Raw genomic sequence first — 12,220 nt, 5'->3', positions numbered from 1 at the left:
CTGGAAAATAAACACAATATTATCTTAACAATATGCAGTTAGACTCTTATGATTTGGATCATTTCATCATGGAAAAAACATTGTAGTCAGCGTTTTCTTCAGCTGTTGCTTCAAGTGATTGATTGTGCGTCATACGTCAAAGCGGTGACGTGATATGAATATGAATTACTCCACACGTGAATGATATAGGCAGATAGCCTTCGTGCATATTGCAAAAAATCACACTGTCAGCAATCATTCCGCGCAATCAGAATCTGGTGTGGAGTTCTTACTTGGATGACATCCTGCGGCACTTGGGAAACCGGCAGACTTTCCCACCTACACAGAGCAAGAGAAAACCATGACAAAATGTTGATGTTCATCGCAAAACGAGACAAAAGTCGTCAAGTTGTCTTACAGCCAAGGATAAAGATGCCCATCAGGAAGATAACCGCTGCAATGGACAAGCCGGCTTTTCGCAAGGTCACGTAATCTGAAACACAAAAAACAAAACAGTCCTTCATTATTCATTTTTTAGAGGGTTGTGGGGGGATGCTGGAGCCTATCCCAGCTGTCTTTTCGGGCCTGGACTGGTGGCTAGCCAATCACAGGGCACATATAGACAAACAACCATTCACACTCACATTCATACCTATGGACAATTTGGAGTCGCTAATTAACCTAGCATGTTTTTGGAATGTGGGAGGAAACCGGAGTACCCGGGAAAAAAAACCCACACATGCACGGGGAGAACATGCAAACTCCACACAAAGATGGTCGAGGGTGGAATTGAACCCGGGTCTCCTCGCTGTGAGGCCTGCGTGCTAACCACTTTGGTCAGCCCTAGGTCCACAAATATTTGGGTAAGTGGTTTTGAAACATAACAATAATATTATAATAGGGCTGCATGGTGGATATGTGGTTACTGCGCAGGCCTCAAAGCTAGGAGACCAGAGTTCAATTCCACCTTCAGCCACCTCTTTTTTTCGCAATAAAAAAAAAAAATATTATCTTAATATTAAAACTTTATTCTCCTAATATTTAGTATTTATTCCTTGGAAAATTACTGCTCTTTTTTACCATTTTTTCTGTTTTTGTTTTTAGTTTTATTTTAGTTTTAGTTGTTTAATTGTCCAATTATAAAGTGCTGAGGGTCAATGGAAAGGGGCGCCAGACATAAATGGACCCCAGGCCGCACTTTGGTTAGCCCTAGTTCCACAAATATTTGGGTAAGTGGTTTTGAAACATAATAATAATATAATAATAGGGCTGGGGTAAGTGGACACAGCTCGGACACCCAAGTTCAATCCCACCTTCGGCCATCTCTGTGTGGAGTTTACATGTTCTCCCCGTGCATGTGTGGGTTTTCTCCGGGTACTCCGGTTTCCTCCCACATTCCAAAAACATGCTAGGATAATTAGCGACTCCAAATTGTCCATAGGTATGAATGTGAGTGTGAATGGTTGTTTGTCTATATGTGCCCTGTGATTGGCTGGCCACCAGTTCAGGGCGTACCCCGCCTCTCACCCCGAAGACAGCTGGGATAGGCTCCAGCACAGGTTCCCAAAAACCTGCAACCATATCAAATATACTCTTACCGTAAGTGAAATCTTCATCCCAAGCTGGATCTACAACAAAAGTGGAGAAGTACTAAGTGAGAGGTGACATATTGATGGCGTATCACAAAACAATGTTATCTCTTCTTGCAAAAAAAGCGACAATGGACCATTCATCTGCCAGCAAGACAGGACGTGAGGCTTGTGGTGAGTTTTGTTGGGAAGGCTGGGAATTATGTCAGGCTGACATGAGATGACACAAAATGGAGAAGCCTGTGGCATTTAATGCCACTATTGAGTGGGGGGAAATGTTTAGTTACCCCAGGCAAGAGGTTGATGGCTCCCTTTTTTGGTTGTGGTTGGGGAGGATGTCACTGTGGATGACATGGCAGGAGGAAAAAAAAATTGTAAATATTTACTTCCTGGCTCCTATTACCTGTAAATTAATATTTATGACTTGTTAAATGAGTTTTTAAATAATAGTAAACTTACATAAAGTGAGCACACAATGAAATTAAACTTGGATTTATTTTCAAATAGCAGCTTAACTCATATCACAGCCATCAAAATAAATAGTTGGCAACTTAACTTAAACAACTTTTGGAATGTGATGGGTTCACTTTGCTTTCGGTATGTAAAAACTATTTATATTGAATGCCAAAATATTAAAACATGTACATCAGCTGCATATTTCTGTGAAATGAATGGAAATCGCTAATTCCACTGACACTCGAGCTTTGTCCTTTCCTTGAGTTGAATGACCGCATTATTCTTGTTTGAGGAGAAGAGCCCTTGTACTGCTACCATGTTCGAAGATGAACGAAGATAAAAATTCAATGACTGTGCCAACTGTGTGCTCAAAAGACCGTTTTACCTGGTATGGATGTCGCTTTCTTTATCGATTGGTGCGCTGTTGTCCCCTCAGTGGAAGCTGCAGGAGCAGAATTATCCATTATGAGTCACATGATGTTGTTTTGTTCATTTGCAAGCTGTTTTCGGGCGAGACTGGTGGCTAGCCAATCACAGGGCACATATAGGCAAACAACCATTCACACTCACATTCATGGACAATTTGGAGTCGCTAATTAACCTAGCATGTTTTTGGAATGTGGGAGGAAACCGGAGTACCCGGAAGAAAACCCACGCATGCACGGGGAGAACATGCAAACTCCACACAGAGACGGCCGAGGGTGGAATTGAACTCGGGTCTCCTCCACTGGCGTTGCTGGAGCCTATACCAGCTGTACCTCCTGGACTGGTCGCCAGCCAATCACAAGGCACATATAGACAGACTGGTAGCTGAGTGCTAGCAGTGGTTAGTAGTGCTGCAACTAACCGATTAATCGGTTGATTATTTTTGATTAATCTGATTATTTTTAAAAACACATTTTTAATTTTTTCATCCATTTTCTACCGCTTATTCTCACAAGGGTCGGGGGGATGGGGTGCTGGAGCCTATCCCAGCTGTCTTCGGGCGAGAGGCGGGGTACACCCTGGACTGGTGGCCAGCCAATCACAGGGCACATATAGACAAACAACCATTCACACTCACATTCATACCTATGGACAATTTGGAGTCGCTAATTAACCTAGCATGTTTTTGGAATGTGGGAGGAAACCGGAGTACCCGGAGAAAACCCACGCATGCACGGGGAGAACATGCAAACTCCACACAGAGATAACCGAGGGTGGAATTGAACTCGGGTCTCCTAGCTGTGAGGCCTGCGTGCTAACCACTCGGTCCACATTCTGTTATTCTCTTCATATGTTTTATTATTCATCATCATTTTCCAACGCTTATCCTCACGAGGGTTGCTAGGGGTTGCTGGAGCCTATCCCAGCTGTCTGGGAGCAAACAACCTTTTAAATAAGTTCCTTAACATTATTAGAGATCTCTAGACATGAAATAACAACCCTATAGTGACCTTTACAGTTGTGTTACCCAACATCTTAGATACGTATACTAATGAGACTTAACCAGTAACCAGTGCAGAATACATTATCATAATGTTTTTGAATGTAAATACTGGATGTTTTTAATTTGTATTTTACTTCATTGAGACATTTTTTCAAACTTGCAAACTTGTAGGTAGGCTCATGGCAGACATTGGCTAATGAATTGCTCTGCTGGGATGAAATAATTTCATGATAAACTCGTGTTGGTACCTGTTTGTATATTTGTTTTATATACATTTTCGGTGTTAAGTTGCTGTGGGATGATTTTAGCCTGCAGGTTTTATAGTTTATGTATACAACTTTATGTGTGGTTCCAACCAATCCTTCTTATAGAATGATATTATAGAATAGATATTGTTTCACTTTTACAATTTTCACTTTTTCTGATTACTTTTAATAATAATAATGTTTAAATTGGTCGTTATTTTGGCTGTTTTTTCATGTTAAACATACCACATATATCACAAAACTACGGTAAGATCACACCCAAATATTTTCAGTGTTAAGTGCCTGTGTGGTGATTTTAGCCTGCAGTTTTTGTAGTGTATGTATAGAACTTTACGTGTGGTTCCAACCAATCCTGTCTCATAAGATCTTATAGAATGGTATTATAGAATAGATATTGTTTCACTTTTACAATTGTCACTTTTTCTGATTACTTTTAATAATAATAATGTTTTAATTTGTCGTTATTTTGGCAGTTTTTTCATGTTACACATATATCAAAACTACGGTAAGATCACACCCAAATACCTGCTAAGGTGGTAGCTCGTGGCTCAGTGGTGTTGATGAAGCTCTGGTTCAAGGTGATCACAGTCCGCTCATGAACTTCAGCGACTTCCTGTCCTCTCCCTGTTTCACCAAGTTTGTCACCATTAAACTGTGATTGAAGTGGTAGTCTCTCAAGTGATGAGAGGTAGCAACATACCAGTCAGCGTAGGCGTGAAAGGTTCAGCAGTAAGAGCCCCTGACACTGCAGAAAGAAGACTTTTATAAGATGCTGTGAATGTCATACGAGAACAAAGCAGACTGCTGTGATGTTATTGTCTCGGCATCCACTCGACAATGACTCAGGCCAATGCAGGGTGGACGGTGCTCAAAAGTATGTCACAGTAATAGTTCTGTGAGTGGGTTGTAGTTACAGTACACAGACGTGGTTCTCATGAAAGCTACCACAGAGCTGGATTGTTGTGTGCCACTGCTGCACAGGGAGGCCCTTGTTTACCCACTCAGCACCTTCCAATTAGGACCTATAAGCACTACAAAACCTCCACTTTGTTGTTGGGATAAAGCTGTGCTTTGTAGTGCTTTGCATGATCGCCAACTATTGTTAGTTATAAAGTGGATTAACCGCATTTTTCCACAGAGAATAATATATTCACTCACCGTTTGACAGCGCTGACAGGAGACAAACCAAGGAAGCCAGGTAGATCTGAAATAAAACACACTATCAATGTTTTTTACTACTAAATACTAAATAATAAAGCACTGGACAGAACTATATAGGTGTGGAACATGAATATGGTCACACACTACATTGTGGAGAGACCACTTGTCAGTCTACTGGTATGCTCATTGACTTTTTTTTGAGAAACAGTAAGAACCAAGGCAGACTGGGCGGGGAAGGGGGGGGGGGGGGTGGACACGTGCAGCTCCCCAGAACATCACCATGAATGCACACAACATTGTGGAGCACCCACCTGTCAGTCTGCTTGTAAGCTAACTGACTTTTTGGGAGAAATGCAGAGCAAGAATCAAGGGAAACTAAGTGGAAATAAAACATTGTAGCGCTCCTCGGAACATTACCATGGACGGACACAACATTGTGGAGCACCCAGCTATCAGTCTACTGGTACTCTAATTGACTTTTGGTGGACAAATGCAAAAAAACCCAGCAAAAAACACAGGAAACAAGGCGGACATAATCTGTGTCGCTCCTCTGGAACATTAGCTTGGACAGACACAACATTGTGGAGCACCCAGTGGTCACTTTGCTAATAAGCTAACTAACTTTTGGGGAGAAATGCAGAGAAACAGCAAAAACCAAGGGAAACTAAACAGAAATAAAATGCTGTGGCGTTCCTCAGAACATTACCATGGACGGACACAACATTGTGGAGCACCCAGTTATGAGTCTACTGGTACTCTAATTGACTTTTGGGGAGAAATGCAAAAAAACAGCAAAAAACAAAGGAAACAAGGCGGACATAAACTGTGTTGCTCCTCTGGAACATTACCTTGGACAGACACAACATTGTGGAGCACCCACCGGTCACTCTGCGAATAAGCTAACTTACCTTTTGGGAGAAATGCAGAAAAACAGCAAAAACCAAGGGAAACTAAACAGAAATAAAATGCTGTGGCGCTCCTCTGAACATTACCATGGACGGACACAACATTGTGGAGGACCCACCTGTCAGTTTGATGCTGCTCAAATTGACTTTGTCGGAGAAATAAAGAGACAAAGCAAGAAGTGAGGCTGAATGGGCAGAGCTAAGAAGGTGACTTGCTCTCAGAAATATTACCAAGAATGCGCACAACATTGCGGAGCACCCACCTGTCAGTCTGCTAGTACGGTAATTGACATTTTGGGAGAAATGCAAAGAAACAGCAAGAAGCATGGGAAACTGGGTGGAAATAAAACACTGTATAGCTCATCGGATGCACAACGTTGTGGGGCACCCCTCTGTCAGTCTGCTGCTATGCTAATTGACTTTTTAGGAGAAATGCAGAGACACAGCAAGAACTGAGGCTGAATGGGCAGAGCTAAAACGGTGCCTTGGTCTCAGGAATATTACCAAGGATGCACACAACATTGCGGAGCACCCAAATATCAGTCTGCTGGTACACTAATTGACATTTTCGGAGAAATGCAAAGAAACAGCAAGAAGCACAGGAAACTGGGCGGAAATAAAACGCTGTGTAGCTCCTCGGATACACAACGTTGTGGGGCACCCCTCTGTCAATCTGCCTGTATGCTAATTGACTTTTTGGGAGAAACGCAGAGACACAGCAAGAACTGAGGCTGAATGGGCAGAGCTAAAAAGGTGACTTACTCTGAGGAATATTACCAAGGATGCACACAACACTGTGGAGCACCCACCTGTCAATTTCGAGTAAGCACAGAGATTTCTTTACCATTTATTTGAGCCACAGCCACTATGTAAAGAAACATGTCATTAACTAAGTCGTCTACAATCCTTGATGGTTGCTAAGGTAACTGCTGTAGTGTGAATGTACCGCACATAGGCGGCTTTGGATCATTAAAAGCGAGCTCTCGGTGGATTTTTATTGCACAACGCACACTTAGCAGACAGGAAGTTTGCGTTGCGGTTGACACCACACATACGCCTGTCCTTCCTCATGTAGCAACATCCCCCACACTTCTGCTGCTGCATGTGAATTATTTTTTCTTACGCACGCACAACGTGGTATAATATTGTCTTTATCTACACAGTGCTCCCACACACACACTCTGAAACAAAGTTTGTATTGATCAAACTTCAGCACATGTTTCAGAGTGGACCTGTCACCAATTAAAATGTGGAATTGGGAAATGTGTCAAAACCTTTTACAATAATAAATCCTACACTACCGTACCGTATGGATTCCTCCTCCATAAATGATCCTAAGAAAGCCTTGTATCCAATGTCGATGCATTTAAACCCAGGAGAATGGAAGTCAGGAGGACAACAGAAGTATATCCCTTCCTTGCCCCCCGACCCCCCCGCCCCACCCAGGAGAAAATGAGTCTTTGACCTATCCTGGTGGCAGCTTGTCCTCCAGGCTCGGAAGACTGTGACAGGTGAGCACGGAGCCATGAGCGGTGACAGCTCACATTAGCAGGTCATGCCAATCTTCATCTCACTGCAGAGCATATGTCAAAGCTGAGGCTTGTCGCCCCCCCCCCTCGGGCCCTCGAGGCTTCCATCCTTCCCCCCCTGTCCCTCCGTGACCTGTTTGTCACATCTCCTTCAGTCTTGTCAACTGCCATCAGTCGCCATTCACCAAAAAGACATCTTTGAAGGCTATTGTGCTTACCTTTGTATCCATTACGCTCCGGAGCGTCATCCTCTTTGCGCTCATCATCATCATCATCGTCGTCATCGTCCACGAGGCTTTCTTCCTCATGGTGAGAGGCCGATGAGGTCACGCAGCCCCACCCATTTTGCTCACCGACACTACTTCCTCCTCCAGCCGTGTCAGCTCACTCGTTCTTTGTCTTGCTCTCCCACTCGTTCTTTGTCTAAGCAACACAAATGGTCTTGTTATTCTAATAAGAGAGCGTGTTTACTTTCCCTTTTGCACGCCTCCCACCTGTCCACATTCTAGTCGGTCCTCAGCAGCATCGGACTCTCAGGTGAACGGCTTTGTTTTGAAGTAAAAACAATAAAAGGCAGTACCCCAGCAGATGGCACTTTCCCCGACTAATACTACTGTACATGTAGGCTATTTAATACAGAGCAGTGTTTATATTGTCCACTTAGTATGTTTAAGTATAGTACAGTACTTATAGTATAGTACTTTTTTCCACTTTTCTGACCTATAAATGTTGCATTCTCGTGTTAAAGGATGCCAAAGTTTCAGATAATAAAGTTTGCGTATTTGGAAGTGAGCTTTTTGATGAACAGTAAACACAGTCCTACATATCGGGAATTAATTTAGAGTGCTTAGTTGTGTGACCAATCACAGCGGAGGCAGACCGCGGGTGGAATAAATGAAGGAAACAGTTCGTTTGGGTCGGAAGCAAGAAATCCAGGAAAACGCGGCACAAAGAGGTGCAGATTCTGGAAGCTCTAGAAAGCTTTATGTGTGGGTTATTGTGTGTAGCTGCTCTATAGGAGTCCACAACTCAATACAAAAGGTCAAAAAGCAAGTTAGTATAACATAATAATAATAATAATAATAATAATAACAAATCTTCATTCATTCATTTTCTACAGCTTATCCTCACGAGGGTTATGGGGGTGCTGGCTTCGGGCGAGAGGCGGGGTACATCCTGGACTGGTGGCCAGCCAATCACAGGGCACATATTGACAAACAACCATTCACACTCACATTCATACCTATGGACAATTCGGAGTTGCCAATTAACCTAGCATGTTTTTTTTTTTTTTTGGGATGTGGGAGGACATGCAAACTCCACACAGAGATGAGAGTGGAATTGAACACGAGTCTCCTAGTTGTGAGGCCACCGTGCAGCCCCCGTTTGTATACATAATCTGAATATTTCAATCAAGCTTTTTTATTTGACAGGTATAGTCATATACTAAGTCATATACTGTACTGTAAATCGGGGATCTAACAAGGCAAGCACAGTTTATTCAACGTAAGATCAAATCAGGAAGAGTTTTGGGGGCATGGCTCAGGTGGTTGAGTGGTCGATCGGTTGCAGGTTCCCGTGATCATATCGGCATATCCTCAGATAAGACACCGAACCGTCATCAGAAGGTAAATGTGAAAAAAACATTTACCAGAATCACAAGGACTATTATTGTCAATGGAAACTAGAGAGGTTAGACATGTTTTTTTTTAGCTCAGCCATGTTCTTCCATGTTGATCTCCTAGAGGTGAAGCCTGCGCGCTAACCACTTGTGCATCGTGCAGCCCTAATATAGATAATTGAGCAATTAAATCAGGACTTTATGACATATGAAATATGTGAAACAGCGCCATCTGCAGGAGTTGGTGGCCTACACTTCGATTTAATGTTAAATTGTTGACTTTGCTTAGACATTTCCAGCATTGGCATCACTCTTTTGAATCTATTTCCACAATAATGTATGACGAGTCCAACATGTGTCTTTTTGTTGGTGGATCAGTTTGTTCTTTCCACATGAACAATTCATACTGATCATATGTCAGAGATTTGGACTTCTCTTATACTCCCCCCCGATTCCTCCATTTAAGTGTCAGGCTATGGTAATGCTAATAGTTTATGTTCAACATGCTTAAAAAAAGGTCAACACCACTTTTCACTTGCACAGTTCAAGAGCTATTTTAGTTCGACCACAACGACCGTGTTTAACTGGTACCAGGTTACCATAGAATCCAATTAGCATACAAACAATCCAAAGAGATCAAACAATGGAGTGAAAAGAGAAGAAAAAAAGTTAGCCCAGTGGCTTGAGGCGGAAAGAAAACATGGATAAACATGTTGACTATCTCCAGTGTAATATGTAAAACATGTCTTGTTATTTTACCGACAATGTTCCAGGGGGTCGCTAAGGTTTCAGAGGCAGTTCTGCAAGCTTTACATTTACATATATTCATTTGGAGCGGGTCTCTTTTCGAGCATCGTTGAAAGCAAGTTCAAGATGACAAACTGGAACACTTGATGTTGCACCTGACATAAGAGCAAGGTTAGCAGCACATGTGCATTACAGAAATGAGCCCCGCCTTTGTTGTTGTTCTTGTATTGAGTTCGAAAGAAAGCGCCTTGATGATAGATGATGAATGTATGTTGTGTTAGGAGAACACAACATGACATTTAAAAAAAAAAAAACACCCTTGACGGGTGGCCAGCCAATCACAGGGCACATATAGTAGACAAACAACCATTCACACTCACATTCATAACTATGGACAATTTGGAGTCGTTAATTAACCTAGCTAACATTCCTAACCTTTGGAACGTGGGAGGAAACCGGAGTACCCACGCATGCACGGGGAGAACATGCAAACTCCACACAGAGATGGCCGAGAGTGGAATTGAACTCGGGTCTCCTAGCTGTGATGTCTGCGCGCTAACCACTCGACCGCCGTGCAGCCTTTCCACGCTATTGTTAGGATTATTATGTTAGTCAGTATGTTGTTTGGCTCGAGTTGTGAACTCCTATAGAGCAGCTACACACAATAACCCACACAGAAAGCTTTCTAGATCTTCCAGATTCTGCACCTATTTCTGAAGTGTTTTTTTCTGGATTATAAGTCGCTCCGGCGTATAATTAGGTAGAAAAAAAACATACATAAGTCGCACTGGAGTATAAGTCGCATTTTTTGCGGGCAAACTACTTAACCAAAACAGACATTACGTCATCTTGGAAGGCCAGTTCTAACATTAATAAAAGAATAGAGAAAAGGCTGAATGGGTGTAAGATATGCTAACACAATGGTTATTCAGCTACACAATAAATAAACATGAACAGAAAGGGTGTCCAGTGTTTATGTAACATAAACAGTTTTTTCATTTATAAGTCGCTCTGGAGTATAAGTCACAGGAACAGCCAACCTATTAAAAAAAAGTGCGACTTATAGTCCGGAAAATACGGTATATGGACTTCCTGCTTCCGCCCCAAAACGGTCTGTTTACCCTCTGGGTACTGCCCATTCGGCTGTGATTGATCACACTCCCAAGCACTCCCGAGGACTTCCAGATACATAGGTCGGTGTTTACTGAGTGCAGGCCATCATCAGCCCATATAAGAAAGTCTGGATGGCGTTGACGTCAGAAAAGGTCTCCCTTTTCTATCATAAAAAAAACCCTTAAACTATATTAGGAAAGCAGGAAGTGAACAAATGTAACAGTTACTGATTGTAAAAGTACCAGATGGAGGGGTAGGATTTAATAAGCTTTGCTTCTTCCTACTCCTTTTGGATATTGTGGAACTGTGAACTGATTATGGGATGCATTCAATTGTAATCTGATGCATGTTCAAATGAAATAAAACCATTACCATATTTTTGTGGTTTATTTCCAGTACTGACGCAATTGTTGAGTAATTTTATGTTATTTTAGTTTTATTACACAGTGCAGGGGTCACTTAAAATATTTTCATTGTAATATATGTGTATCACTTCGTTTTTTTTGGGTCCCATAATGAACAACACACAGTAGACAAATGTTGTATTTTTGCTTCTAGCTTCTGCTTTTCCCTGAAGCGGGATTCGTCACATGAGTCACATGCATGCAGCTGAGACGGAATTAGGAACTATTGTTTTTTTTTTTTTCTTACATCCTTTTAGTGGACTTTTTCTTGCCATTACTGTAAAGCAAACACAAGTCATTCAACACTTAATATTTAATGTGTGGTCATCTGTTTTGCTAGGAGCCTGCATGGCAGCTTCCAGATAAATCCCCCCCCCCCCCCCCCCAGTTTCCCATCCGGTTTCATTCCCTCAATTAGACTCACTGTTCCCTCCATCATGATATGTCAACGTACGTCTGGCCGCGTGCTGAGCGATTGTTTAAGTTCCTGTCAAGGCAAGGACCTTTCTTGATGCATCATCAGCACCAGTATCGTCCTAAAACTGAACGTTTGACATCTCGATACTGAGTCAAGGTCGATTTTTTAATCCAAACCATGTGCACATTTCGATATGTTGACTTCCGAACTAATCTCCGGGCTGCATGACCAAACAATTGAAGAAATGAAAAAGAGGAACAAATACAAAAGTTAGCTTAGCTTAGTGCCTGCTTTTACATCCTCCTAATACTTTCCTGAACGCTATAATAAACAAGTATAAGACCAGAGTGAGAACCAAACATGGTTTTTAACAGGCTCTGCCAGCAGTAAATTGAACACAATTTTCTAGCATTACTCATACATATTTTAGAAGTCCACCTCATCTTTTTAAATCAGAAACACAAACAAACAAAGCGCTGGACCCGATACACACTTACAGTATAGTGTTTATACACAAGCCAGGGGGGGAACATATAAGATGTATAAAGCGCAATGATGCAGTTCTAAACATGACTACTGTGAAAACTGAAAGCTAAGCAATAT

At 42.1% G+C, this 12,220-nt stretch overlaps 1 protein-coding gene across 8 annotated transcripts in view; it reads right to left on the bottom strand.

Annotated features, from left to right (window-relative positions):
* fxyd5 (FXYD domain containing ion transport regulator 5) overlaps window positions 1-12,220 on the bottom strand; it is a 71,053-nt gene that overhangs the window by 3,692 nt on the left and 55,141 nt on the right. For 7 of the 8 annotated variants that reach the window (XM_058083699.1, XM_058083697.1, XM_058083695.1 and 4 more), the window contains 9 exons: window positions 7,533-7,737; window positions 4,878-4,923; window positions 4,420-4,464; window positions 4,245-4,343; window positions 2,410-2,466; window positions 1,856-1,909; window positions 1,578-1,607; window positions 398-472; window positions 273-318 (listed from right to left, as the gene is read on the bottom strand). In XM_058083699.1, coding sequence (XP_057939682.1) covers window positions 273-318; window positions 398-472; window positions 1,578-1,607; window positions 1,856-1,909; window positions 2,410-2,466; window positions 4,245-4,343; window positions 4,420-4,464; window positions 4,878-4,923; window positions 7,533-7,622 — 542 coding nt within the window. In that variant the 5' untranslated portion in view covers window positions 7,623-7,737. The remainder of the gene's footprint in view (window positions 1-272; window positions 319-397; window positions 473-1,577; window positions 1,608-1,855; window positions 1,910-2,409; window positions 2,467-4,244; window positions 4,344-4,419; window positions 4,465-4,877; window positions 4,924-7,532; window positions 7,738-12,220) is intronic. The other variant, XM_058083700.1, reaches the window with a different exon arrangement.

Source organism: Doryrhamphus excisus, chromosome 10, assembly GCF_030265055.1.
Source record: "Doryrhamphus excisus isolate RoL2022-K1 chromosome 10, RoL_Dexc_1.0, whole genome shotgun sequence".
Classification (NCBI taxonomy): domain Eukaryota; kingdom Metazoa; phylum Chordata; class Actinopteri; order Syngnathiformes; family Syngnathidae; genus Doryrhamphus; species Doryrhamphus excisus.
This window is presented reverse-complemented; position numbering and strand designations above follow the sequence as displayed.